General features: G+C 45.1%; 1 protein-coding gene across 3 annotated transcripts in view; it reads right to left on the reverse strand.

The window, feature by feature from the left end:
• Nucleotides 1-13,680: 13,680 nt before the first annotated feature.
• MB21D2 (Mab-21 domain containing 2) overlaps nucleotides 13,681-26,633 on the reverse strand; it is a 52,655-nt gene continuing 39,702 nt past the window's right edge. For 2 of the 3 annotated variants that reach the window (XM_048955179.1, XM_048955180.1), the window contains exon 2: nucleotides 15,208-18,848. In XM_048955179.1, coding sequence (XP_048811136.1) covers nucleotides 17,584-18,848 — 1,265 coding nt within the window. In that variant the 3' untranslated portion in view covers nucleotides 15,208-17,583. Of the gene's footprint in view, nucleotides 13,942-15,207; nucleotides 18,849-26,633 lie in introns of those variants that run through there. The other variant, XR_007378901.1, reaches the window with a different exon arrangement.

Consider the following 26,633-nt stretch of genomic DNA (forward strand, 5'->3'; position numbering starts at 1 on the left):
TGCTGAGCAGGACTCAGACAAGTGCTTGAGGAACTCCCGTTTTCTGTAGAATCTATTCCCAAATCCAATAGGTGTCATTAGCTAACTGTCAGAACAGATTCCTTTAGGACAGAAAACAAAACTGCTCAGTTACCAGTGTCAGAAGATGTCCACAGACTATGAGCTGTGCTCAGAGGAGCACAAGCCAAAACAGCAGGTTGCAAGAAAGTAGGCCATGACACTGCAGCAGCAGGAAGGACCTTTAATGCTACTAAAATAAGAAAGAATGGAGTGGGGGAAGGAGAGGAGTAAATAGAGACTTGAAGTCCTAAAAAAAATATATAGAATAGGCATCTGTAAAATACAGAGAGTGCTCTATACAACCTGTCATCTTCCACCTTGAGGCAGATATGCACTGCTTCTGATTATGAGCAAACAAAACTATGAACTACTGCCTCACCAGCTGAGGTAGCACCATCCTCACATCATCCAAGTAATTGCTAGAAGCAGGGGAGAAGTGTTTTAGGAGCTGGTGTGGGGAATGAAGTCCAAAACAAACCACAACATTTGAACAAACAGTTTAATTACACAGGATTATTGATCAGATGTTGAGCTTAGTCAGATGTTATTGTTAAATAAGAAAGTACTAGAAGTCATAAAAATACGAAAACAAATGAGTAGTTTTGTAATTATTTACAAAGACTAAAATTAATATGGAATAAAATCAGGAAGGCAGGCAGCCATCCTTGTATTGACTCAGGAAGCTGCTCTCAAGACCTAGCATTTGTTTGGTGAAGTACTACCATCTTTCTATTGCTCCTATTCTTCACCAGCATCTACAGACAGATCCATCTGAATTCAGTGTTTGAACAAATTAATGCAGAGGCTAAATGCTTTGATTCATCAGACTATTAAAAGGGTGAGATGAGAAGATCTGGTCTTCGCACGGCATAGCTCCCTTAGGAGTGCAGAAGCACATCACAATGTGCTGGATCACTCAGCAAGGAGCTTCCCAGCACAGAACTGGAGAACTCCACCCACCTTCTTTTTTGCCTTGCTAGCTTGGGAAAAAGGCAGTGCACTAAACAGTCACTTGAAAGAAACTCTAATACCCATTAATGGGAGCCTTCCTGCTGAATTAAAATGGCAGTTGGATGTGACCCAAGACCCTTGACACCAAATTTTCATTCACTATAAGGGACTGGGCATCCTGAACTCCTGAAAGCCCAGGAAAGCTAGAGGCTGCTCTCCATCCCTGCACAAAGTACTTTGTACTTTCAGGGATAGCTCCTGGTCCATCTGAGCCCCAGACCTCTGGTTATTCAGTTTAATAAATGACTCAGTCACCTCCTTGGTCAGGTGTGGGCAGGGAGCTGCTTTCTGAAGCCAGGTTATTACACCATTATAGAAACTGAATGCTTTCATGCACAAAAAAAAAAAAAAAAAAAAAAGTAAACATTGAAATAATCTGCTGAATGAAGCCACTTAAGCATTATCCCCTTTTTGACTTGATTGGAAAAAATAATTACATCCATTCAGCATGCTTTACACAAGAAAAAGGAGATTCTCAGAGCTGAGGCAGGAAGGAGCTTCCTGCTGGCAGCTCACCTGGGGCAGCCACAGGCAGCCTGCACTCCTAAGAGCCAAGTGCCTGAATGCTTGCAGGGGATGGGCTATTTCTTACAAACCTATTACCTATTTGCCTACTCCGATTTGTCATGGCTACTTCACAGCCATCAGAGCTGAGCAGCATTCATGTTCTTCATGTGATGCTACAGACATCACAGCCCAACCTCTGCCAGCCTCAGATCCCAGGAGGCAGTTTCTTTGCCTTAATCCTACCATGTATGAGCTATTTGTACAGAGCTGAACTCTACCTCAGATGGTGCAGTCTTGCAAGATGCCCACCAAGAAGCCCATTTAGTAGCAACAAGAACAGCCACAATCCTAAGCAGGCACTGATTTCCAGAACGTCGCATCCTAACAAATGCAAGTGCATCCCCAGGGCAGTTTTCCCATGCCTCTGGGAATTACATCCTTCTGTGACAACTTAGGCCAAAACCCAGAGTTTGTCCAGCTCCTCTTGGCAGATACCACAAAATATACTGAAAAGTGACATTCAATCAGAAGAGAAAGATGCATTAGAAAACCGTGATGCTGAGCAACATGATTCTGTGATCATGGTATTACAGATTGATGTACTGGATTATGTTATCTTCATGGTCTTTCCCAACCTTAGTGATTCTGTGAGTCTATGAAAACAAGGAGGAAAAAAAAAGGAGAAGGAGGGAGCAACTGCCCCTTTCACAAAGAAGTTATGTTGCTTCCTACTGGTTCTTGGTGATACCAGGTATTTAAATATTGGTATCTTGATGATACCAAGGTATTTGAAGGTGGGCTAACAGTAATATTCAAGAAGAAGAGTTGAACTCACCCAGCTGATGAAGGGGATCCTTGCGTACACAACACTCCTCAGCAAGCAGCCTAGGTCCAGGAGGTGCTCTCCCTTCAGTGGCTGGCTCTTACAAGAGCCCAAGGTGGCTCTACCCTGGGTCCACCCCTTCTGATTAGCTGAGGAGCACAGGAGCAAACTATTTGCCTGAACTCCCTGGGTCAGTCACACCTCTCCCCTAGGTGCTCAATGGGCAGTTCAAGCTGTGACCCAACAATTTAACTCCACCAATGCACTCAGATGCAAAAAACAGACAGAGCAACCCCCTGGTGTGAAGTAATTATCTCTACATTACAGCTATGTCAGGCTGTGACGCAAACCTCAAGCACTTGAGCAGTCATACTACAGACTAAAAAAAAAATACATGTTCAACCTGAAGAATGAACTCGTGCATTTTTGCTTGACTATCCCCAAATCCACTGGACATCGTGTAAAGGCCACCTTCAATGGCTTATTTAATAAGTCTGTGAGATACCACATGTGTCTGCTCTTCCCTGCTGAGGTTTTCCTTAGAGAAAAGCTTGGTTGGTTTGTTTGCTTAGTTGGTATTCATAGAGAGCAATTTCTTTAAGCCTTACTTTCCTCGATTGATGAGATCTCATTGTTTTCACTGCAGAAGCTTTGGGCTGCAACCAACCCAAACAGTATGGAAACCAGCACGCCTGAGCCTGAATGATTGAACAGCATTTGGAAGACCTTGCTTGCTTCCCCCCTGTCAGCTGTGCCACAGCACAACCATGAGATACAGAGGGATTTAGCTGCATCACCTCCCTGCACAGCCAAAACACACACCCTAAAAAAGAAGTCTACCAAACGTGATTGTTTACAAAGAACAGCTCTGCCCAGTGAATACATCCCTTTTCTCTTAGCTGGGTTGCTACATCTAGCCCACCTATAGTAACATTAAACAGTGTAGCATTATCTCACGAGCAACAGCTAGATACAAATGTAGACAACGGAGATTCAAGGAAGAATCCTGGGTTAGCTGACAGTACAGCCGGCTGCAGGTTACTTAAAACACGTTCGCTTTCCAGTAGTTATCCCTGCCCTTGCTGCAAGCATTCCGGAGAAGGATAACATTTAGAGACTGTGGGCATTTGTAACTTGCTGCTGGTTTAACATCTGAATAGACTGCAGCAAGCACAGCACTTCGAGGTAGAAGAACCACATGCACGTATTCTTCCTTCATTCTAGAGTCTAACATACATTGAGTGCAAAGTTTTTTCATCTTAAAGAGCTGTCCAGGGTGAGTTTCATAGGTCACTGCAGGAACTAAGTGCAGGAAACACTCAACCTACCACCCACATGGGGTCAGAATATTTTCTGCCCATCCACTCAACTCACCCTTACAGGTCCTGCCCAGGTGACAAGAGTAGGACATCAGGGGAAAGAAGGGCTGACTTTGATGAAGGAATTTAGCAAGTCCAGGTGCAGAGATGGGGTATATCTAGAGAAAGATATGAGGGGTTGGATGGCAATTTTATTTAGTAAGGCAGAGCTGCCAGAAGAGATGGTGGGCTGAAGTGGAAGAATAACAGCATGGGTACAAAAAGCAGAATCTGAGGGATGCAAGAGGGTGCTCACATTCAGGAGTCAAGGAGGACAAAAGAGCACATCATTTTACACGTCTTAAAATCAGAAGAGATTTTAGTCATAAAATGAAACGAAGGCAGAAGAAGGAGGTTTGGAGTGACTCAAGGTGGCAGGAAGCCAGTTGTGATTGAATCCCATGCCAGCAAGCAAGCTGGAGAAGGAAAAGTATTTAGTCAGCAAGGTAGCAGAACTGGAAAAGTTTAGCACATTCAGCACAGCAGTGGGGTTTGAGACCCTCCAATTAAGGGAAGCAGACGAAGCCAAGGCTGGAACAAGCCCAGTGTGGGCATTAACAAACACCACATTACATTGGGATGAGAAAGCAAGGGGTATCAGCTGTAGCAAGCAAGATTACAGAGAACAAATTGCTATGCAAAGGCTTAGAGCAGCATAAACACTGAATGGTGGCCCGTGCAGCCAAATGGCAGCAAGGAGTGGAAACAAAACACCATCAGAAACAAAACCCACCAAACCAGTAGCAACAGCAAGTGGGAAAAGCAGTGGGATTAGCAGTGGGATTGTTTTCCAGTGGGAAGATGTTTTCGTACCAGTGCCAAGAAAGCACAAACTTGCAAACAGCTTCAAAATTAAATCACTTGCTGGAAATACCTACTGCTTCATCCTGAGAATTCTCCATCTCACAAACTTCTAACACCAGCACATCAGTGCAGTGCCCAGGGTGCCACTTCCAATGTGAAAGCAGCAGCCAGAAGCCATGTTGACCCGAGACTCTGTAGGTGGGCCACACATACTTCCTCAAGGCAGGCATCTTGGGAGCTCCAGCCACACCAGCTCTCCCTTCCCCACACGAAGCACTGAATCCTGGCACCTACATGCAAGCACAAGCACACAGATGGATGCTCTTCTCTCCCTTCCCAGCATCAGGCTTGCCACTGCTGCCTGCTGCTCCCCTACCTCCCCCACAGCAGCCATTCATCCTTTGGTTTTCCATTCAGCTTTCAGTTTCACTTCTGCTCATCCCTGAGCTGGAATAGGCTCCATCCCCACACAAGGCTGAGCACACTCTGCCTTGCTGATATCGTGGCATAGAAGGGGAAATCACCCCTGCTCAGACCCCCGGCAGCGACCAGGAAAAGTCATCATTAAATACCAGCAGCCTCCGGAGGCCACACGAGGTTGTGCATGTCCCTCTGCCCTCTCCTGGCTGCAACAAGAAATGCCGAACTCTTTTTTTTCCACCTCATCCCTCCGTTACAGCACAAGCTCGTACTTCTTAGTAGATATTTGCACTCAAGGCTTACTTTAACCACCCTTGAAAAACTGCGGGTATGTACAGCGCACATTTTACACCTCTAAGCATATTAGCATTGCTCAAATACCTTCCTAATAGATCACATTTGCACTCACAGTAAGACCCTTACATAAGATGTGACACCCATGGATCAACAACAAGGAGCGCACACAGCAGCTTGCACTCAGCTGAGCACACAGCTGCTCCAAGTGCAGCCCTTATTCTCTAGCCAACATCTTTCAGCACTCATCCTAAATCCTAAGGCACTGCCAGTCAGCCTTGAATAAGGCTCTTCTTGGCAGCTAGGGTCAGAAGACACAGTGAAAATCATCTGTTACTGCTCTCTTTAGCAATTCTTATTTCCACACGTGTATTTTTGGGTGAGTCACATAATAAGGTCTCAGTTGAGGTTTGGGTAAGCTAGGTACGTTGAGTCCAGCTTTTTGCAGGTGTTCCAGGAGTCAGGCAGCCTAAATCACTGTCCTTTGTAATACTGAAAGGGTGAACATAGCCTTCTTGAGGTACTTCTACTAACATGTACCTAAGCAGCTTCACTCTCAATCCATGCTGGGAAAACCCTGACAGAGATGGGATCAGGACACAGATCACTTCACCCAGCCCTCCCACAGAGGTTGACAAGAAGACCTGCCTCTATCTGGTAAGCCAGTGAACACTATTGACTCCCCTTACTGGGTTGGATCATTCTCTTTGCTGCTCCACTTTAAACCTGCATTGCATTCCAGTCCCCTCTCATGCACGCTTTGTGAGAATTCCTATTGCTAACAAATTTCTATTGATAACAAATCAAATACAGCAGTCTCTCACCCCACACCATTCATTAGCTGCTATCAGTGGGAACCCAGCCCTACATGTGTATTTATTCAAATGTAAAGATAATCTATGAACAGAACTCCAAGTGCTACAGATGCACAAGGGGGCAATCACCCATTACTTCTGCCTGATCCTGGCCTTGCAATTCCCATTCTGATTAAATTACTGGGGGCAGGATTATCAGCAAGATAATCAGATGCAGTGTCTAATCCGGATAACTCAGCTTTACTAGATCTCAGAACACAGGACTTCACTGACCACTCAGCCAGGGCATTCCAAAGCATTACGTCCCATTCCCAGCACTTAAAGGATTCAAGCATCAAAAAGCCTTGCACATTCGGGAAAGCTAAGGAAAATATCCCCAAATTCAGGCAGATGTTGTAACTTGTTTAACTGACGTGGCTTTGAGAGCTCCCTCATTCAGCAGAGTCAAGGTTTCAGAGCTGTAATTCATCCGAGCATCTCACCAACTATTTCACAGCTGCAGAATCTCCAGCTCTCAATAAAGCCTCAAGTCCACTGTCAGGAGCAGCTTTGCCTGTCCCAAGGCAGAGGCATGGCCCAGACAGCTCTTTTGGTCTGGGCAGCCCCCTTGTCCCCCCCGTAAGCTTTCCACTTCCTTGGTCTTCACCTTGCCAAACAATGCTTGCACTTGCAGGAAGCTACAAGAACACCTTCAGAGGTGACAACACCTGGAAGTGAGGAGTGGCCAACACTTGGAGAACTTCAATATCTGGAAAAGGGCAAGAGATTTTAGCAATTCTTATTGCCTACATTCACTGCTTTCCCTTAGTTCAGTCTGACCTTCCTTCCCATGTTTCTACAAGTTTGTCACTCTGGACAAAAGCCAGGAGCTCAGCAATGCTCTGAGAAGGAGGCCAGATTTGGGCATCTGAACCTTGGCAAGCAGCTGCATCACACATCAAGCAGGCCTTTGTTCATCAGCAAAACAGCCTGGATAAGGCACAAAGACAGAAAATACATCTGATCTTCCAGCAAGTCCTGTACTGTTCTCAGACAGCATGAGAGGGCACTTTAAAAATATCTTCTGCAGACCTGCACAGCCTGAACTCCTGCTCTGCTCAAAAAATGAATCACTTAGAGGTTTTCATCACCTTATCAAAGCCCCAGTGGCCCTCGAGTGCCCTCCCACAAAGAGTTTGATCTTTCTTTTGGGAGGGGATAAAGCTGTCCTTGAGCAAAGCTGCTTTTCAGTGAGGCCTTGTGCTGTTCTCTCAAGAACGTCAAACGCCTCCAGGTGTCCCTCAAACAGGTATCTACCAATAGTTGCAGCTCAGATTTTCCAGAGCTGCTCACAGAAAATAGACTATAGGCATCTGACTTCTGTGAATCACATTTCTAATGTGCCCTTCAAACAGAAGAGATGTCTAGATTACATTTCTGATGCTGCATAACTATGTGGGTCCAGCTTATCTCCAATTACAAGGGCAAACAGGGAGAAGAGGACTGGGAAAGAAGAAGCTGAGCAGAGAGATGAAAATATGTTGCTGGCTGCCATCAGTTCATGCTCACTGCCAAAAGCAAGGTCATGTAGCGCTATCTTTCTGCATTGTTAAAATCTGAAAGGTAAAAGGGCACTATTGTTTCACAAAGACTGCATGGAAAAGTCTTATCCAGTCTTATCTCTCACCAGCAGCAATGGCTGATTACCTGAGATAATCAAATTCTCCAGCAGTGATGAAAACTCACAAGATCTAGAGTATCACTGCTGCTTTAGCCCATCTCCATATGGAAATCAACAACCTTCATTCACTCAGCATCGGGGTAGCAAACGGGAACAGCAGCTGACTGGAGTCAGACCCAAAACATTCACGTTTGTAGTAAAACTGTTCATCACACATTTATGCACACTGGATATAAGAGATCATATCACAGAGCACCCTTGCCATTAGATGTTCAGATTCATTTGGCAGCTAGAATCCAGCAGAAAAACCATTCTCTGACCTGTAACAGGGACCAGTAATATACACATGCAGTAAGTTAAAAATTCACACAAAAGTGCCTAAAGACAACTATGAGAGCCTGATAAGAAGGTGGTGGCTTGTGTTTTCATTCTCTAGCCTGGAAACTTTGATTTCTGCCTGTTTTCATTGATGAGCAGAGAACAATGAAAATGTGTCTGCCACCTGTTGTGTAGGCATACCTGAAATTCTTATTTCATAAGCACCAAAACCTCCCCAGCACTTGGTGCATTTACTTCTTTGGGGTCATGGAAGATGGATGGTATAATCATATCCCTTAGCTACGTCCATAGGTGAGCAGAGGTGGAACAGCATTATGATGTTCCAAACACCTCTCAAGAGCAGTACATTGGCTTAAAAGTAATTACATGAGCTGGAAAAAATTGCTTTTCTAGGCTATTTTTCTTTCTTTAGAAAGGTGCAGAAAGGAGGCACTACAGCATAGGAAGTGAGGAAGGCAAGCCTTTAAAATACAATAAGGCAAGATCAGGTTGCAGTGTGCTGATGCACCACAGAGCACATTGTTGCACAATTTGTGCTTTTTACCATATCAGAAACTTTGTGTAGGCAATAAGGACTTCAATATCAGAGTTTGAGACACTCAGGCATTAGCATTAACAAAAACGAAGCACACCTGTGCTTTGCTGACCACTCTCACCATTTGGGTCTTTGGGAGTATCACTGCAAGCATTTCAGGTGGGATAATCCACAAGGAACATTCAGTACTCAACACACAGGACTCCAGAACTGAGTTTGAAGGAGCCCTTCAGAAAGGAAAGGAATGATTTACATGCCAAGACACCAGAGTCTGAATGCAGATGCCTCTGGGAAGGAGAGGCATTTCTCCTCTAGATTCTCCTGCCATCTCCCACCAACATGCAGACTATATAACATGCTCCTCACATGAGGTCTAACCAAGCTGCTTAACTTGCTTGAACAAACACAGCTGTCCACAGCACACTTTCTCTACAGTCTGACCACATCCATCCCCACAGATGAAGAGGTGTAGATAGCGGTGACCAAAAAACATTATCGAGAGCATTTCTAGGGCTGCTGCCTTCAGCATTAGGCAACTTCTGTAAACCCTGCTGCTTAGCACTTCGACCAAACCTCTCCAGACTGCACCTCCTGCACCCTAACCCTAACCCCCCCCCCCCCCCACACACGCTCTAGCCTTTACCATAACTGTGCAAACCCCAACCGCTCACTTACCTCACAGTCCTCCACCAGCCTTCCCTTGGAGCAGAGACCCAACAGCACAGCCTTCCTCCTGCTTTCTTCTCCTGCTTTCCCCTCTCCTTTCTGCCCCGCCTCTCCCAAATGGCTGCTGATGAACCTCACCTGTGCTGCCCACCCAGCTGTGCTGAGGACCTTGAGCTGTGTGGGCCCTGCTACAAACATGCCCAGCCATGTACCAAATGGCCACAGAACAACACAAGATGAGGGACTTTCTCCTACCCCACTTTTTTGTGTGTTAAGGAGTGGGAAGGAGGTCAGTGCTGCTCAATCAACACTTTAATTACTCCAGCTTGCAGATGGAGTAAGAAATGATCCCAGACCCTCAGGGCCAGTGTGACATAACAGCAGTCTCCCTCCACTCCTCATCTGTGTGTTCAGAGCTTTTGGAGTGAGCAAATTCCAGAGCTGGTGATCCCATCAATTCATAAGCAGCAGGTGCTGGCTCCTGCGCTACCAAGTCCAGCCTCAGGCTGGTCAGTGCACTCGGAAGCCAGGAGCCATGCAGAGGGCTGTAGCACCCATGCACCAGTCCTGTCTGTGAGCACGGTCAGGACAGAGGTGCTTTGATCGGGATCTGCAGGCAGTATGCATGTGGAGGAGACTGCATCCAGCTGCCTGTGTCCTAATCTGCACTCAGCAGTGTGAATAACACACACCTGTCCCAAAAAGGGAGGTGCTATTTTGCTAGTTTCACCTGGTGCTCCCCTCTCCAGTTTCCAAAAAACATTTTTTTGTAAGATATGTAAAGCACACACACACATACAAAAAAAAAAAAAGGAAATGTTGGGAATCGTTTAGCAAATAGAGCAATCAGTCTCACTTCTTTGCTCATGTGAGCAGGCGTGCTCTCTGGTGAGTACCAGCGTTTGCATAAGGAATGTTAGAGCTGCACTTAGCAGTTTCAGCTGCTGCAGCTCTCACTATTGATTGCTACCGTTCAAACCCAGCTCTAATGCATGTTAGCAGGCATAAGCTGGGAGGCAGCTATGGCCCCACTGAGAGTAATGATATATTATCATTCTCTTCAAATGAACCTGGAGAAATACTAGATATATTTAACAGAAATTCCTGGCTCTACCTGAGTGCTAGGGAATTTCAGTGGTTGCAGAAGTACAAATCAACATAATCTGTGACTAGCATGAAAATTGGGTACTAAAAGTGAGTTATGCATACAGGAGATCATTTTACAATCACATTCAGGAATTCACGTTGCTATTCTCTCAGCTCTCCTTTTGCATTCAGGCTGGCAAACGTGGGTGCTTGCTGAAGCTCTGTATGTCAAACAGAGCAGAGCAGAGCAGGGATTGTCACCCTGGCCTTCAAAATAACGCTTGATCTTGCCAGGCATGTGAAAGGACAAGGCCATAGGCAGACAACACTAGGCTATTCCCAGTAAGAACTGGGAGACTGCAGCACTGCTACGAGGCTTTGTTCTTATTTGGATCTGTAAGCAGAGTGGATATTTCCAGGCTGGCAAATATCATGCAGTGAAGAGATACCTGAGCTAGCACTAAAAGAGCTCTTCCCAGAAACAGAAGCTGCATGTGGTCTAATTAGTGCCACTGAAGGGAACAGCAAATCAGTGTGGGGAGAGCAACACCTGCAAGCTGCCCTGGCTGTTGGTCCCAGCTGTGCTGGCACATAGACTCATTCTTAATAGGGGGTCATACTGCTGGAAAATGCACTCGGCATTACATGGGAGGTAGCTGGATGTGGTTAGCTCTGTTCTATGTGATAAATCAGAGCCATCCCAGCTACTAATAAACTGCACCAAATTGTAACCCCCCTCACCCCAGCTTTGTGAAAAGACATGTTTATTTCTCTAAGGCATATGCAGCTATATAGCCTGAAATAAAAGGAGAGCAGTTGACAGGATTGGGCCATTGGGACAGCTGGGCCCAAATGGACCACCCCAACCTCCTGTCTGCTGTGCTGTACCCAACACCTCCAGCCCATAGCTGAGACCTTCCTGAGCCTGTGTGTGAAGGCAGAGAGTTGAAAGAAAGGCAAACCAGGCAGGAGCTGCCCCACAAACACCATAAAGGTCCCTGGCACACTGTATAGGAACTGCCTGACATGCCTTGCTCTTGCACTGCTGCACTGTGCTGTCTTTATAACATTTTTAGACAGAAGTATCAAGATGGGAGACATGCCCTGCTGAGCTTCCCTAATCAGGGGAACTTCCCATCAGAACTTCCCCTGCTGGAAGTTTGACTCTGTTGTCTCCATAGCTCAATTTAACATGGGAGAGCACGACTTGTGCGTGCTGGACCAGCATGCCCTGGCAGGAATGCAGCACTGTGCATCAGAAGAACAAGCCAGCACTTCTGAATTATTTACACCAACTCACATGAACTTGCGTTTCTCCTCCTTTCTGCACCACGATGCTTGCCACTCTGAATAAGTTGGTGAGACAGGTGACATGGACAGAGAGGTTGCAGATGACTATAACAAAACACAAAAAATATTTATCCCAGCTTCTTTGAGCAGCAATTTATTTCCTTTTTGTTCATTACTGTAACAGAACACCTCTGAGGTGTTTATTTAAAGATGCTGGGTGGGGGTGCTGAGTGCAATATAGAAACAGGCTGAGGGGGCAGGTGAGGAAGGAGAAATTGCAGGAGCCTTGTACTACTGACCATGTAACATGTGTCTTGGACTTAGTAGTTCTTCAGTCCCAATGAGCTGATGGCATTCAGCACTGCTGGGGTCAGTTTCTACATTTTCCTTTAGCTGATGGGCTCATAATTTTTTTCTGGAGGCTTTCTGAAATAATTTCCACCTTTGCTGCAATTTTGTCATCAGTGACTTACAGAATAATGCAATGAATGCAACACCATGTACCTCAGTCAGGATTAAGCAAAGCCATTGGCAAACAAAGGGATGCCAAATGGAGGTTATGGGTTTGGGCATTTTTACACAGGAACTGGACAGCATGAGGTCGAGGGGAAACATGGCTTTCACAGAGTCATGTAGTTGGTCCTCATTCCTCACTGCCCCGAGTCACATACTTTGCATCCTTGTAAGCCAATGTAAGTGTAAGACACAGTGCTTTACATGTCCTGAGCACTTCCCCATGAGGAAGAACACATAGGAGATGCTGGGCTTGCTGTAGGTCTCCCTGGGGAGCCATCTTTGCCAGCTGAGACCCTGCCTCTCTTCTTGGAAGCTCCACCAATGGTGTCTTGTCATAGAAGCAGCAGTCAGTCACTACAGCTTTGGCAGTGTTACGGAGATTTGAGGTCAGAGCAAGGGGACACTGTGTCCTCACCCACTCCCTCCAGCTCCCCTCTGTTGTCTGTTCAAGGGAAACTCTAAAAGAGCCCCAGATTCCTTCCTGAAGTGTTAGAAGTGGCTATTAACAACATGCTGTGCACAAGCCTTGGCACAGAGGAGGCAGAAGGATACAAGGTCATTCATTCTTCAGGGAAATTGTCCATTCCTTTCTTTACACAGTTCTGTTGTGAACTGGTTGAACAGATCATAAAATCCTCTCCAGTCCTATCAATGTCATGGTAGGTTGTAAAGAAAGAAGGAGCCCTTGAGATAAGCAGAGCCATTAATTAAAGTGTCTAACATCGCAAGCTACATCTAGGACTTGGACCACTGAGGCAGACAGAAGCAGATCGCCTTTCTCCTCATCACCTCCCAAAAAGAAAACTGAAACAAGGGGATCGAAGGGGATGAGAATTGAGGACAAAAGTGTCTGCTGTTTGGCCTCAGCTTCTGCTTTTTGTAAGGACTTGGTTAAGACTTGAGAATCACATATTGTATCTTCAGATGGCTTCCCTATGCCCAGCAAGACCTCAGCAATGTCTTCACTGCAAAAATCTGAGGGGCAGAGGCAAGGCCAAGTGAATCTGAAGGGAGCCTGATGTATGTGTATGCACCCACATCTCTGCTTAGCAAATCAGGTTGTCTGTGAGTGAATGAGAGCATGTTCCTCTACCACAGAAGGTCAGTAAGATAAAAATAACCCCCAAAAGCCTACATTCAGCTTGGAAGCACAGTGCTGAGCCAGGGACAAAGATAATAGGAAAAGAACACAATAGTTCCTCAGATCAGCCCTAAAATAATAGATTAGAAATGGGAAATGCGGGAGGAGAAGGGATGGAGGGCTATTTTGTCACTATTCTAAAAGCAGAGGAAATAAATTGGGCTCCATTAGAAAGATGGTTCTCAAAAGCCAAAATGTGCTAAATATAAAGCTGAATTTCCCTAAATACAACACGTCAGCAAGTGCCCCTTGGCCAGCAGCTTTCTAATGTCTGCTATTTTGTGCACCCTGCCATCCCCATCCCCACACCCCATTTTTTAGCCTCTGCCCCACAGTGGCTATCTTCCCTTCTGGAGAGTTTAATCAGGAGCTATTAGAGACAGCAACTCTCTCAGCTGCATAATGTTAAAAGTCCATTAGCTCACCCTAAGCAAGCTGGCAGGAGGGAGATGATGTACTTGCTGATGTTGAACAAGCTATTTACATGCTGAATATTTCTAATCACCGAGCCAACGTCAAGAGAATCTGAACATCACTGTGCTCAGTTGCCCACTGACCTTTCCAACACACTCTCTGTAATACAAAACAAACTGGCAAAACGTATCCCATGCTGAACCTGCAAAAAGGGACAGATAGATTACTTCTTCTAGTCAATTCTAGGTAACAATCATACACATTTTAACAAAAAAGTTGAAGAAATAATCATTAGCAAAACCTATCTTCCCCCCTGCCTCAGCCACAATCGCTTGCACTAGGCATGGCTGCCTGCATTACACATGAGTTAATAAAATACAACAGTCTGCTTACCTTGATAATCAGTTTGATCCAGCAAAGAACACACACTTATTTTCAAGCATATTTTCAGGCATATTTTCAAGTCCCAATGGACTTTACTGAGGTTTGAACTCTGTTCCATGCCCCCCCAGTCCCAACCACCACTTCCTGGCTACTTTTCATTACCCAGCTGCAATCTGCATTCATCACTACGCATCAAGCAGGTTGGTGAGACACCAAAATAAACCTCTATAGAAATGTCTTCAGAGGATGAAGCTATGTGGAGCTGCTGTCGAAGCAAGTCACAGCCTTGAGAGCAGAGCAATGCAACCATCAGGAGTTTCTGACTTTTGGTCTGTAAAGGAGGCATTTTTTCCTTTATCCCCATGTATTCCCCCACCAGCTGGTGACTGTCAGCTCTGCAGGCTCAGCTATACCTGGGCACCAGGACTCACAGAAGTGACAACTGGAATCAGTCACATGAGCTGTTTCTCCTACCCTGCTGCCAGCCAGAAACTCAATTGAAATAGCAAAGGCAAAACCTTGTTCCAAGAGTAGGGCCACAGCTGGGGTGCCCGATGGGGCTGGGTGCTCTAAAATGCTTGTACAAGGACTTCCAAGAATTCTCCAATACAAAAAGCACTGCAGTCCCCTTGAAACTTGCAGGATGCAGTGAAGAATCGTTGGTTTTTGTTATCTAAACCATGTGACACCTATATGCTTTGAAAGTCTGTCCCAACACGTACCAGAAAGTGAGAAGGGATAGCAGGAGCGGGAGAAGATAGAGCCTTTGACAGACAAAGCACACACTAACTCTGGTTGGCAACCTGCTTCATCAAGTTGTGCTAGTATGTAGAAAGGAGCAAATAAACTAGACTGAGATTCAAAACCAGCTGGAGATTAGAATTCTGCCTCCCTAGGATACAAGTTCTCTCAAACCTACATGGGAAGCTGCTTTCCAGTCTGGTAGAAAGCCAAGTTTACACCCCAAACAAAGACACACACACAACTTTTCCTCATAATGCAGGAAGAACAAGATAGATACTTTTCAAAATGTTTTTTAATTAAAACAAAAAAACAAAAAAAAAAAAAAAAAAGAGAAGGAGCACACACCAGAGCTTGACATGGGCCAGCCAAACTGCTGGTCATCGGGATGTTGAACTGGCATGAAGAAGGCTGAGAGCTGCATAACTCAGGAGCAGGAGCAGACAGTGGGGCTCCCAGGGGCTCTGCCTGCCAGGCTACTGGTGCCTTGTGTGGAGCAGATCTCTCATGTGGCAGTGGGACATTTCATTGTGGAGCTCAGGCTCTCTTCCCAGCAGACAGAAGTCCTGGAGATTGGAGAAAAGATGATTTCAATGAATCTACATTTTCCAAGTACGCCTGGGGAGGATTCCCAGCTGGTCCTCCAGCCTCTGCTGGCAGGTACATGGATTTACATAGAGACTCATCTTTGGCAACAGCCACACTGGTAGGAGCCAGTGACTTCTGCCTCACTGAAGTCAATACATGTCCTTCTCCAGGCCATCACTGCAGCTGCACCAGGGCTCACCATCACTGCCAGTTGTGCTTTGAAGTTAAATCCTCATCCACTTCATCTAGCCAACAACTTCGGAGAGCTTCTTCAGGCTCATATCAGTGTGTACCAGTAAATTCAGGTAAATTTGAGCATCTTGGCCACAGCAGTGAAACAAAGTATGCCTAAGAGATGGAGGAGCCAAAATTTCGTTTTAAGATATGACTTGGGCAATAGATAGGCATCAAAACCTCCCTGCCATCTGACAAAATAACACAGTTTCCAATGCTGCTGGTGTGCTGCTCCACCAGCCTGGTTTCATTACCTGACAGGCTAGGAGAAAGAAGTGACACATTTTTCAAACAGGATTTTTATCTGTTAGAATTTACTCCTCATTTATATGCTCCTCATTTGTCTGTCACGTATTTTAAAAATACTTCAAGCTGCTCTAATAATCACATTTTAAAACATGCATCAAGTTTGGATCAGAACAGCTTCTCTGGGAAAATCAATAAGCCCAAATTGCTGATTTAAGGCCTAAATATCAGTCACTGGCCAGCCAGGCACAAAAAAGCCACTCTATCCTTGAACGTGGAATCCTTGGAATTATCATCCTTGATATTATTATTATACTTAGAATTATTTTTGGCTCAGACTAACCCTCGTTACTGTCGCACTACAAGTTTACACACAAACAATTTCTGCAAACAGGAGACCAAAGTAAGATCTCTCATGTCCCACGGTGAGTCAGAAAAGTCCACGGGAGTCACGGGAATGGTAAATGCCATGAAGGATCAGGCCTCATACATGCATTAGAGAAGCAAGACAGCTCCTTTGCTCGAGGTCTGGCCGACTCACTTTGCACATACCACTTCTTTAGCATTACGTCTTTATCTTGTTTCAACAACATGCAATACATATTAATGCAATATGCACTGCAACACACGACACGCATCCAAAGAAATACGCCAATGCAAAAACCTGACTTCTCAAACATCGCAGGGCTAACAAGGAAGTCTTTTACAAAAGACAATCAAGAGATCACCTGAAACCATGAGACCCAAAGGGCCTTGAGCATTCCGCAATACTGGTACCTAATAACAGAGCTAATTCATGAAAGAAACACAAACAGTGGGACTGAGGTAATGGCAGAGATTTCATTAGTGCAATTAACATTTATAATGGTATGTTCTTTAATAGAATTTAAATAAGGCTTTGAATAATTACACACACTAAAACTAACATTCCATAACCTTATTCCGCACGGGAAAGCAGCAGAAACAACCCTCTGGACTACACAAGGTCCAATTATGAACAATTACATTCAAAAAGTAGATCAAAACAGAAACAACTCTTCCTCCCAAAACCATCAATATCTCTAAAGTCAGCGTTCTCCCCAGGTAGGAAAAGTGTGAAGAACAGATGAACTGGGCTTCAGCCCGCTAGATTTGGCCTCATCAAATTACCAGTAGTGCTTTCCAACCCAAAGTCTCTCTCATTTCTTTAGGGTGATGGAAGCTCATGGAGAAAAAAAACAAAAAGTGAATTTCCTACACAGCAGAAAATGAGTTCTCCCTTTCAGGGGTCCAACAGTATATAGAAATTCTGGAAGCTTGAAAAAAAAAAAAATCTGTCTAACACTGGTATGTATGTCTATAGTGTATGTTCGCCTTTAGAAACTACTCACAAATGCGGATGGATGCCTCAAAAAAAAAAAAAAAAAAAAAAAAAAAAAACCAACAAAGCAGCATATGAAATTGTAATGTACTATTTCAAAATCTGCACCGTCCTGCAGAACCAGGAATTATAATTTATTCAGGTTGTTCTCAACAGATCCAATCTATGCTGGATATGTAAAAAACAAGAGACTAAGTCATCAAGGAAAAAACAACTGAAAAAACCTGCACTCTGTAAGTATTTCAAAATAATGAAACAGAAGAAAAAATCCCCCAAAACACTGACGAAAGCTCAGAAAAATTTATCATCGATTCTGAAGTGGGGCCTTGTGACATCATCTGGGTTAATGAAGACGGAGATGGACTTCCCTGGGTTCTCAGTCACTAGCTGTTGCAACTTTTTGGCTAGTCGGTCATCAGGCTGGTTGGTGTCCCCTCCATCTGACTGTGGCGAGGGGATGCTGGTGGTGCTGCCTCGCCGTTGGAGTTCTAGCGTTAGCCGGTTGGCTGCTTTGACGTGTTCAATGGCAGTTCGGAGGTGTTCAGCGGGGTCTGAGCGGACTGAGGACAGCTTCCGTGCGTGCAGCATGACGGTTTCTTCAGAGAGGTGCTCCAGCATGTTGCACTGGGGGATGAAGTAGTTAGGACACATCTTGTTGACCAAGCAGTGCTGGAGATCATCGATAAGACCCAGGAGGAAGTGGGCGGCATAGTCTTCCTGGGCCAAGTAGTTGGCTGGTAGCCTGTCACAAGCCCATAGCATCATGCTCCGCAAGTGATATGGACTAATGGCTTTGGGGCGGGACAGCAATTTGATGATGATAGCTTTGCAGGCTTGATAGGCTTGCATGAGGCTGCTGGAGATGCACTTTTTCAGCTGAACTTCACTTCTGGCAAATGACAGCCTCCATTCATTGTCCTTTTTCCCCTTGTAGGAACACGCAGGCACCAAGTAAAACCCACTTATGACTTCCTCCTCTGTGATCTTTCCATCCCAGAAGTGGTTCTCCATTAGCCAGCTCTGGGCCACAGCTGGCCAGCCTTTGAAGGACACCACAGGAACAATGTCGTACAGCATTCGGCTGCTGCCCACTCCCAAGATGATGGATATGATCGTCCCATTCTTTTCTACCTTCTCCACCTTTGGCATCCCTCGCTGAGGCTTCTTCTGGATCTCAGAGAGGACAATGCTAATGGAGTCATAGAACCAGTCCGCAACTTTAGTTGGAGAGAAGAAGTAATTGGTAGCTCCGTTGATATGGTCCACAATGGTGCAGCAATCCTTCCATTTGCTGATAGTTCCTTCATCAAACAGCCGCAGGCTCAGCCAGGAGTGGCACAGCGCCGAGTGGCGCATGTCCAGCGTCACCGGTTGGTTGCGGTCATGCAGCTTCAGTGCAGGCACCAGCAGGGTGAAGTCCATGTCATAGTCTGTGCCTCGCGCATAAACATTCAGCTCATCAAGATCAATGTCCACCACGCCTTCCCGCACACCACCTGAAAGGAGCAGGTACTCATTGGCTACAGGAAGCTTCTGGTCAAGTTTCTGAACCATGCCTGCAAAAGAGAGAAAGAGAATCCATTGATGAGAAGGCAAACGGATTTGGGATAAAGGATTTAAACAGCTCTATAACCCATCCCCTGCCCAGCAGGAAAAAAAACAGGCAGGGGTATTCATTGCTGTTAGTGCAACATATAATGCACAGCAGTTCCAGCACCAGCCCAATTTCAGTCCCACCTGATTCAGAGCAGCACTTCCCTGGGAACGCACTCCTGGGAACGAGTGTGGTCTGTTCTAAACATCACACTGGTGGCAATGGAAAAAATCAAGTGCCTCCAGCAAAACATAGCAAGGCTACTTTGAGGACTAAGCTTAACTTCTCAAGTATTCTCTAAGCCAGTATTTTAGCATATGTTCCTAATTTCCACGGTAGACAAACACTTCAAAAAGAAAAGAGAAATTCATGGAATTAATTGACTCACCGTTCCTATTATCTCTGTAGTATAAGAAAATAGCAGAAAATGGGCATCAGGGGGCTGGTCTGCATGTGAGTGAATGGGTAGCTACAAAGCATTAGTTCAAGCAGGTCAGACTTTACAATTCTGTGATTAGCAAGGCAGTGTGAACAGAGGCAGTACGTCCTCCTCTTATAGGAAAATGGATATTAAACTACCAGGAAGGATAGAAGCCAGCTCTGAAATTAGTTCTTCAAGCTGTGGTGACAGTATCACTCCGTAATACATCTGATCAGCTTCCCGGAGTACAGACATGAAGACAGATTTCTATTTTCATCATGAAAACCAGGCACTTTCCCCTCACCCTGCACTGCCCGCACCAGTTGCACAAAGCCAGTTTTTCACTCTGTGCTATATATACCACTGTACTCTGTTCACAGAACAGAAATAGCAGAATAAGGAGAAACTCCATGCAGCAGCTGAGACATTACCACATCATTCAATGTTCAAATTAGGCTTAAAATTGACCTTACATTACAAGGAAATCAAGTTTAGATACACGTTAGTGGGAATAACTAGCCAGAAGCATAGTGAGGCAAGCTGCCCACCTAACTGTCAGCCCAGGAGGCAGACACATTTTACCATAGTGAAATGCATCCATCCTTGGGAGAGCCGAGGAGACCACAAAGAAATGCCTATGTGTGCAGGGGAATGCATCTTGTGGCAATATTTGAGGTTACTGTGAAATCCTCCATGTATAGGACCTTGTAAAATATATTCCACCTGTTCTATTGCTCTCCAGAGCAAGAGACCATGTCCATTTTGTTGCATTGAGTTGGGGTGATTTTCCTGCCAGACAGGTAAGGATATAACCCATTTAATTTCATGCAGCTCCAGAGGCTGCAAGAGAAGGAAACTGCTCTGGAGGTGTGCTAAGGAACTCCTCCTGCTAAGTCCCAAGCACAAAATCCCATTTTGTGATCTTGCCACACGCTGCCCCATCCATCATTTAAGGAAGATTACCAAGAAGAGTCTCCGCCAACCACAAAGACATTTTCTGAGGCTTAGATGCAATGTTACCCTAAGGAGCACACAGGCCAAGTAAGCAGCAGTCACTTCTTCCTTGCACCAAGAATAACAGGATTTTTAAAGGGTACCTAAATTGACATGACTTCTAGAGATTTCTGGTGACAGCACTGACACACTCACTGCCTTTAAATCCTGACCTTGGCCCAGTGCAAGTACTGCTTTAGGCCATAGTCAACCCTTGTAGACTTGACCTACCAGCAAAGGAGGAACATAAAAACAGTCAAGCAATGGCTACAGGAAGTGGTCTCATATATCATCAAAGTCTCTTCCTGGATGGCTGCAGAGTTTAAATCCAAACCCCTGAGCACTGCCTGTCACAGCATTTCAAGGTCTGCCCCAGGAACATCAGCAACTCTGACAGAGAACTAGAGAAGGAATTTTTGCTAACAGATCGCAGCAGCATTGCTGATCCAATTTGGGCTGTGGAGCAAGGAGTTGAGATGAGGTCCCCTTGAGGAAAATATATTTAGAATAAGCATAGAGTGTTCTATAAATAGTTGGGACAGCCAAATTCAGGATTCAACAAGGCTTTTGGGGTTTGCAGTACGTTCAGCCTGACTCCATTACTTACAAATCTATTTGATATGTGAAAGGATTTCAAAGAATCCCATTAGTCAGCACTGTATGGCATACAATGTCTTGCCACAAAGCTTTCCTCTCAAGTTCCAGCAACCCAAGAGTAAGCTGAGAGAATCACATGCACACACAGCAGAAACAGGTATGCGAGTGCAAACACATAGAAAATACGTAGAAAAACATCAAGACTGGTAGCTCACATAAGTCCTTAAGTTAAGAGCATCAGCAGGCCCTTTGGGTTTTCATCTTCCTGTCTCCATGCCAGAAGTTAGAAGGGGTTACAGATAATCTTGTGAATTTTGTAGATGCCCAATAAAGTTGTCTGTAAAGACTGAACCCAGTATTCATAGGATCAAACTTTTTTTATTTTAGTAGAATTACCCACCTACTCTTGTGGCATCAGAGTAGATTCACAGACATTTAAGACAACTCTTGCTGCTACCAGGCAAAACATGCAGTTTGCAACCATCCCTTGTATGATGCTCTTTTGAAAAGGTCCTCAGCAAAGCCGGCACTTTGCTATGTAAGAAATCTGTGCTCATTTTCTTAGCTGGGTGATTAATTTAAGACCTTCCCAAGATACAAAACTTGGCATCATAACAAACAACTGAGTAACTATGCGTACAACCATGAGGAAGGCAAGGAATATGAAAATAAGGAGGAGTAACTGAAGTCCAAGCTTGCTGGTTAGCTTATTAATCAGCCAATTCAGAGTAGTGCAGATGAGCAAATAAGTTCCCTTCATCCTTCTTTCAGTAGCAGGAAAGTAGGATTTACTTCTATTCCAAGCATTATGATACAAAGGGAAGAAGAAAAGTCGGAGAGAGATTTTAGCTTTACGTTACACCCAGATTTAGGATGCGCCTTTGAATGATCTGGGACTCTGATGCATACGTGACAGAGGTTAATCTGTTTGTGGAAAAAAAGCCACACAAAGATGCTCTCCATGCACTGCATAATTTCAGATGAACTGATTTCATAGCCATTGCAGCACCTTCTGGGATCTGCTGCTATTTCATGCCTAGCGTTGTGTAAATAAGAAGGAACAGATCTGTCTTTGGAGAAACTCACCCCAAGAAAAGAAAAACAAATAGGCAAAAACTTTTTTCTAACATACGCATTTCCTTCTCTGGGTTCCTTCTTGATAGCTTCCTTCCCAATGCCTTATATATATGCAATCATTGCTAGTTCAAACAGTACACAGCCTACATTGTCTTCCTTGCCCCCTACATCGCCTGCTCCTCCTGCATAGCCTGAATGCTCCCCATAAGCTGTGGAGACCACAAGTGAGACAGTCCCTCCTGCAACACATGCACAGGGACAAGGCGGTGTGGGTTTGGCTCAGGTCCAGGGTGCAGTCTGTGAAGGACTGAAAGAACTGAGACACTTGGATGCTTTACATACTCAGAATCATACAATAGCTTAGTTTGGAAGAGGACCTTCCAGACCACATAGTTCTAACTTCATCAGGTGTACGTGGACAGAATACAGGAAAGGAAGAACTGGACAAAACTGATTGCTCCCAGTCTACAGAAGTTGAGATTTTCTCTAGAAATCCAACACCTGAGCTCTTTTTTTTTTTTTTTTTAATCATTGATACCTTCCTTGCCCTGTTCATTTTGCAGAAACTTGATCTCCACAAAGCAAAGTGGACGGGTACTCGTTTCCTCAATCAATAGCAATGATGTGCTTTGGCACTACTCATTGGTTGACCTTGCATTTGAACCTGCCCTCTCCAAGCCATTAGCCTGTGCTCTAGCAGAGGTCTCCTGCTACTTGCAGCCAGCATTGCACAAATCTGCCTATTGTCTTAAGCAGCCTTTTTGGTAATCAGATTGAAAGAAAAAGAAAGCAAGCATCAGACAGCACCTGGGAAGAAACATAGCTACATTCTCCCCATTAAAGAAATCAGCCTAAGTCCCCACTGATATCAAAAGGGCTGTATGTTTAAACTCCTTGGTAGACTGGCCCCAGTGAACTCTCACACAAGAAAGCTCTCCAGAGGGGTTCCAGAAAGCACTCAGTCTCTGAGGAATCCAGAAATGCTGGGAATTGCTTTTGATCCAGTAGATCTTATTTGCCCTCATTTGATTAGCACTTCAAGCCAGAGGAAGCGTATGTCCCTTTTAGGGCAGTTTGCTCTGTGGAACCACATGCCCCAACTCCAGAGTGTTTTCCAAGATATGTAGAAATATGTTGCTGGGAAATAAGCCATGCTTTGTAAGAAAGCAGAGCTGAGCATCCCCAGATAGGCAGGGAGCTCAGGAAGGTGGATATAGTACTCATTCCTCCCATTATGATGTCCATAAAACACTATGTTAGGTGCCTGTTCCCTTGGCATATGGGATTTGTCCTTCTAGAGGGAGCTAGAGATCCCCTGCATACACCATATTGCCTCCCTTCTTTCTCCTGGTAATCTGACCAAAAGACTCAGCAGAATCAGGCCTCTTCCCTCCCTGTTCTACACAGCTGCGTGGTTAACACTGAGCATGCCAAATTTTTCTGTATAAAATCATTACCTTCCTTAGACCCAAAAGCTAAGAAAGTTTGACCTCCTGGATGCTCAGAAAGTTTTTGGGAATGCTCAGACAGCACTAAATGCACATCAGGTATTATTAGAAGAGAACTGATTTGTAAATCTGAGATAAATCTCAGGATAACTTCACTTCAGCCAGGCAGTTCTTACCCTTAGCTGCTGAAAGAAATACCAAGACACCCCAGGCTGGTTGAAAACTAAAAGCTTTTGTCATTTTTAGTAAATACACTAGATAGGCACTCTGTGGTTTCTTGACAATTCTGCTGCAAACAGCAGATCCTGCAGAAAAGGAACGCTGTTCAAAGGAAAGCTCCCTGCAGAGGTCCCCCAGCTATGCCCAAGTGACATGTGTTGAATTTTAGGGGCTTCTTTAAGACAGGAACTGGAGGCCAGCTGGGTTGCATTGATTCTTCTTGCTAGATGCAAATCTATTTATGAGCAGCACAAGTTTTTGTTACACAGAACTGAAGGAGTCAGCCCTTTAGGAGAGCCTTGAGTTACAAAGCACATTTTGAGAGGACTGTCAGCGGAAGCAGACAGAGGGTGGGAGGGAAGTGGGGAGACCGAGCCGTGTGATGCCAGTTTAGTCAAACACGGGGGGTAAGCAAAGGAAGCTGCTCTTTGCAGACTGATACGCCGGTGTCCTACTGATTCTGCTCCTTTTAGAAATCTTGTGATATGGTGACAGAACACACTGCAGGGGCTGAGCACCCCCTTACAAAAGTCAGCTTCTTTTTCTCCAGAGTGTCCTTTAAAAGCAATCTTAAAAATAGTGTCCCAGTTTTTTTTTCCAGCACCCACATGCTGTTGTGGAAGCCACCCAGCCAGCTGAAATCCTGTATGCCAATGCAGATAGGTGGAAAATGCATCATCACAAACATCCAAACCCACCCTTGCACCAAAACCAGAAGCTAGACAGCTCCTGGAGCTGATCTGGCACTTTCAGAAGAAGCTCCTAAATCTCTGTGCAACTCTTCTTTGGATACTGCAGAGTTTAAAAGTCTATAAAACAATGTCAGGTTTCCAGCCTTTCATTCTGCTTATTCAGTGATCTTACCACAGATTCACATTAACCTGTGATCAAAGCGTTTGCAAGCTGAAAACCCAGCAAATAATTAAACCACAAGTTAAAGAGGTGCTTTAGGGTCTGAAGAATCTGAGTGACAAAGTTTGAGAGCAGTTGACAAAGAAAAGGAAGAAAGAACAGGATGGACTTGGGTTTTCCCAAGGCAGAGGAAGCATTGGCACCTTTAGCACCCTGACGGACTTGCCTGCTAGGGATGTCTCTCACTGCATTCCTTATCATTTGTGCTTTTGGTACAGTCAGTGCCTTGCAGCACTGTGTTTCACAAAGTACGTTGTGTCAAAATGTATTTCCTTTTGTCAGCTTGGTAGGAAATGGAGAAACTGACCTAACCACAGCACCTTCCACAGTTCATTCATGATTTTACAAGGCTGAGTCAGTCAGTTTTCTCTACATCCAAAATGACAGCTTACTCACACTTCAAACACCAATTGTCTTCGTCAGCACCTGGTATTGTCACACCCTATGTGAAATGAGGTGGCCAGCACCACACACTACATGGAAAGGTGTCTTCTCAGTGCATGTCTTCACAGTCCTCTGGGCACCGTGGCAGTCCTAGTTGCTACAGCAGCCACACTCCACCACCAGTTTGTTCAACACAATGAAGCACTTCTCCCCACCATTCAGTTTCCCTGCAGGATATTCCACCCAAAGAAGCCAACGCTGCTCCCATCGCTTTACAAAGGGCATTGGTGACACTGGAAAAGAACAGAGCAAGTAGGACAGGGGAAGGCTATGGAGAGAAGAGTCCTCAGCTCTTCCTGATCCACTGAGTCAGCTCTAGCTGCCAGCTGATGACACGTGGCTCTGGCCACCAGCAGGGCCCTCCCTGACTAACCTGGTGTGCAAACCACTAAGAGCAGCATGCGTACAGGTCGAGCAGAACTTGACTCCAAGGTTGCAAAAACACTTTAGGTTCCTCTGGGATGCTTTTCTTAGCTGCTGTCTGGTATTTGGTTGCCTGTCCTGAGCAGGCTAAGTTTCTACAACACTTTACACGCTGGTGCCAGGCAGTGGGCTACGCCCAGAGAAATGCCATCACACCCTCATGTCCTGTAAATAACGCAAGAGCCTCCACCACAAATGCACTGAGATCACAGCACCATTTCTTATGAACTGAGCCTGAACCAATGTTGCCCATCCTCAGTGCCTGCTTTTCTGTAACCACAGCTCTACCTTGTCACAGAGCATCAGGTTTGTCCTTGGCTCAAAAACTCTTCAGTAATTACACAGCCAATCTAGAACTTACATATGGGGTGTGCACATCAACAAGTAGCCATAAAAAGGTGGACAGATAACCACAGCTGTAATTTAATCTGCTGTTCTGGATTCTCTCTTGAAATCCATCACATTTAGCTCCTGGGGAAAGTGACATGATCACAACTGCACTCCTTTCAATAATTTTCATTAGATGCATTTAGCTGTACACCATGGGATAGGTCAGTAGAGGGGGAAACAAAGGAGGACTCCAGGAAATCACACAGCCCCTAGAAAAACTCGGGGCAGAGCGGAGCTCCTTCCTCCAAGTGCAGATGGAAAGCAGATGCTTCCAAAAGCCCTCCAGAGGAAGCTGGTGGAGAAGACATGAACCAAATCCACTGTGCAGCCCCTGGACTCCATGAATCCATCCCTGGCCTGGCTCCTTTTACACAACTTTTAACCAAAAGTGGGAAACAACAAGACAGACAAGCCAAATACATCTGAGCCGCTGGCAAGGATCTCTTAGCAGCACAGCCAGTCCAGGAAGCCCAGAAGCTGGGAAAATTGGAGCAAAAGTGGGAAGCTGATGACAATCAAAGCAAATTCTTCAGACACCACCTCCTGTCAGGGCTGCTTCAGCCAGGTGTCTCTGACCAGCTCAGTGGAGTGGGATCCCATTCACCAATCCCCCCAGTTTTAGGAGGCTGTTTCCTCAATTCAAACATTCATGAAGGCAGCTCGCACAATACCCGTGAGATCCTTAAATATCATCTTCTTCAGGCATTTTTTGCAAGGAAAACAGAAGAAAGGCAGCTCGCTTTCCAAATTCAAACCAAAGATTCTTATACTTTCAGTTGTTCCACTCAGATTTCCCCTGAAAATGCAAGGAAAATAAATGCTG

The sequence above is a fragment of the Lagopus muta genome, chromosome 9 (assembly GCF_023343835.1).
Source record: "Lagopus muta isolate bLagMut1 chromosome 9, bLagMut1 primary, whole genome shotgun sequence".
Classification (NCBI taxonomy): Eukaryota; Metazoa; Chordata; class Aves; order Galliformes; family Phasianidae; genus Lagopus; species Lagopus muta.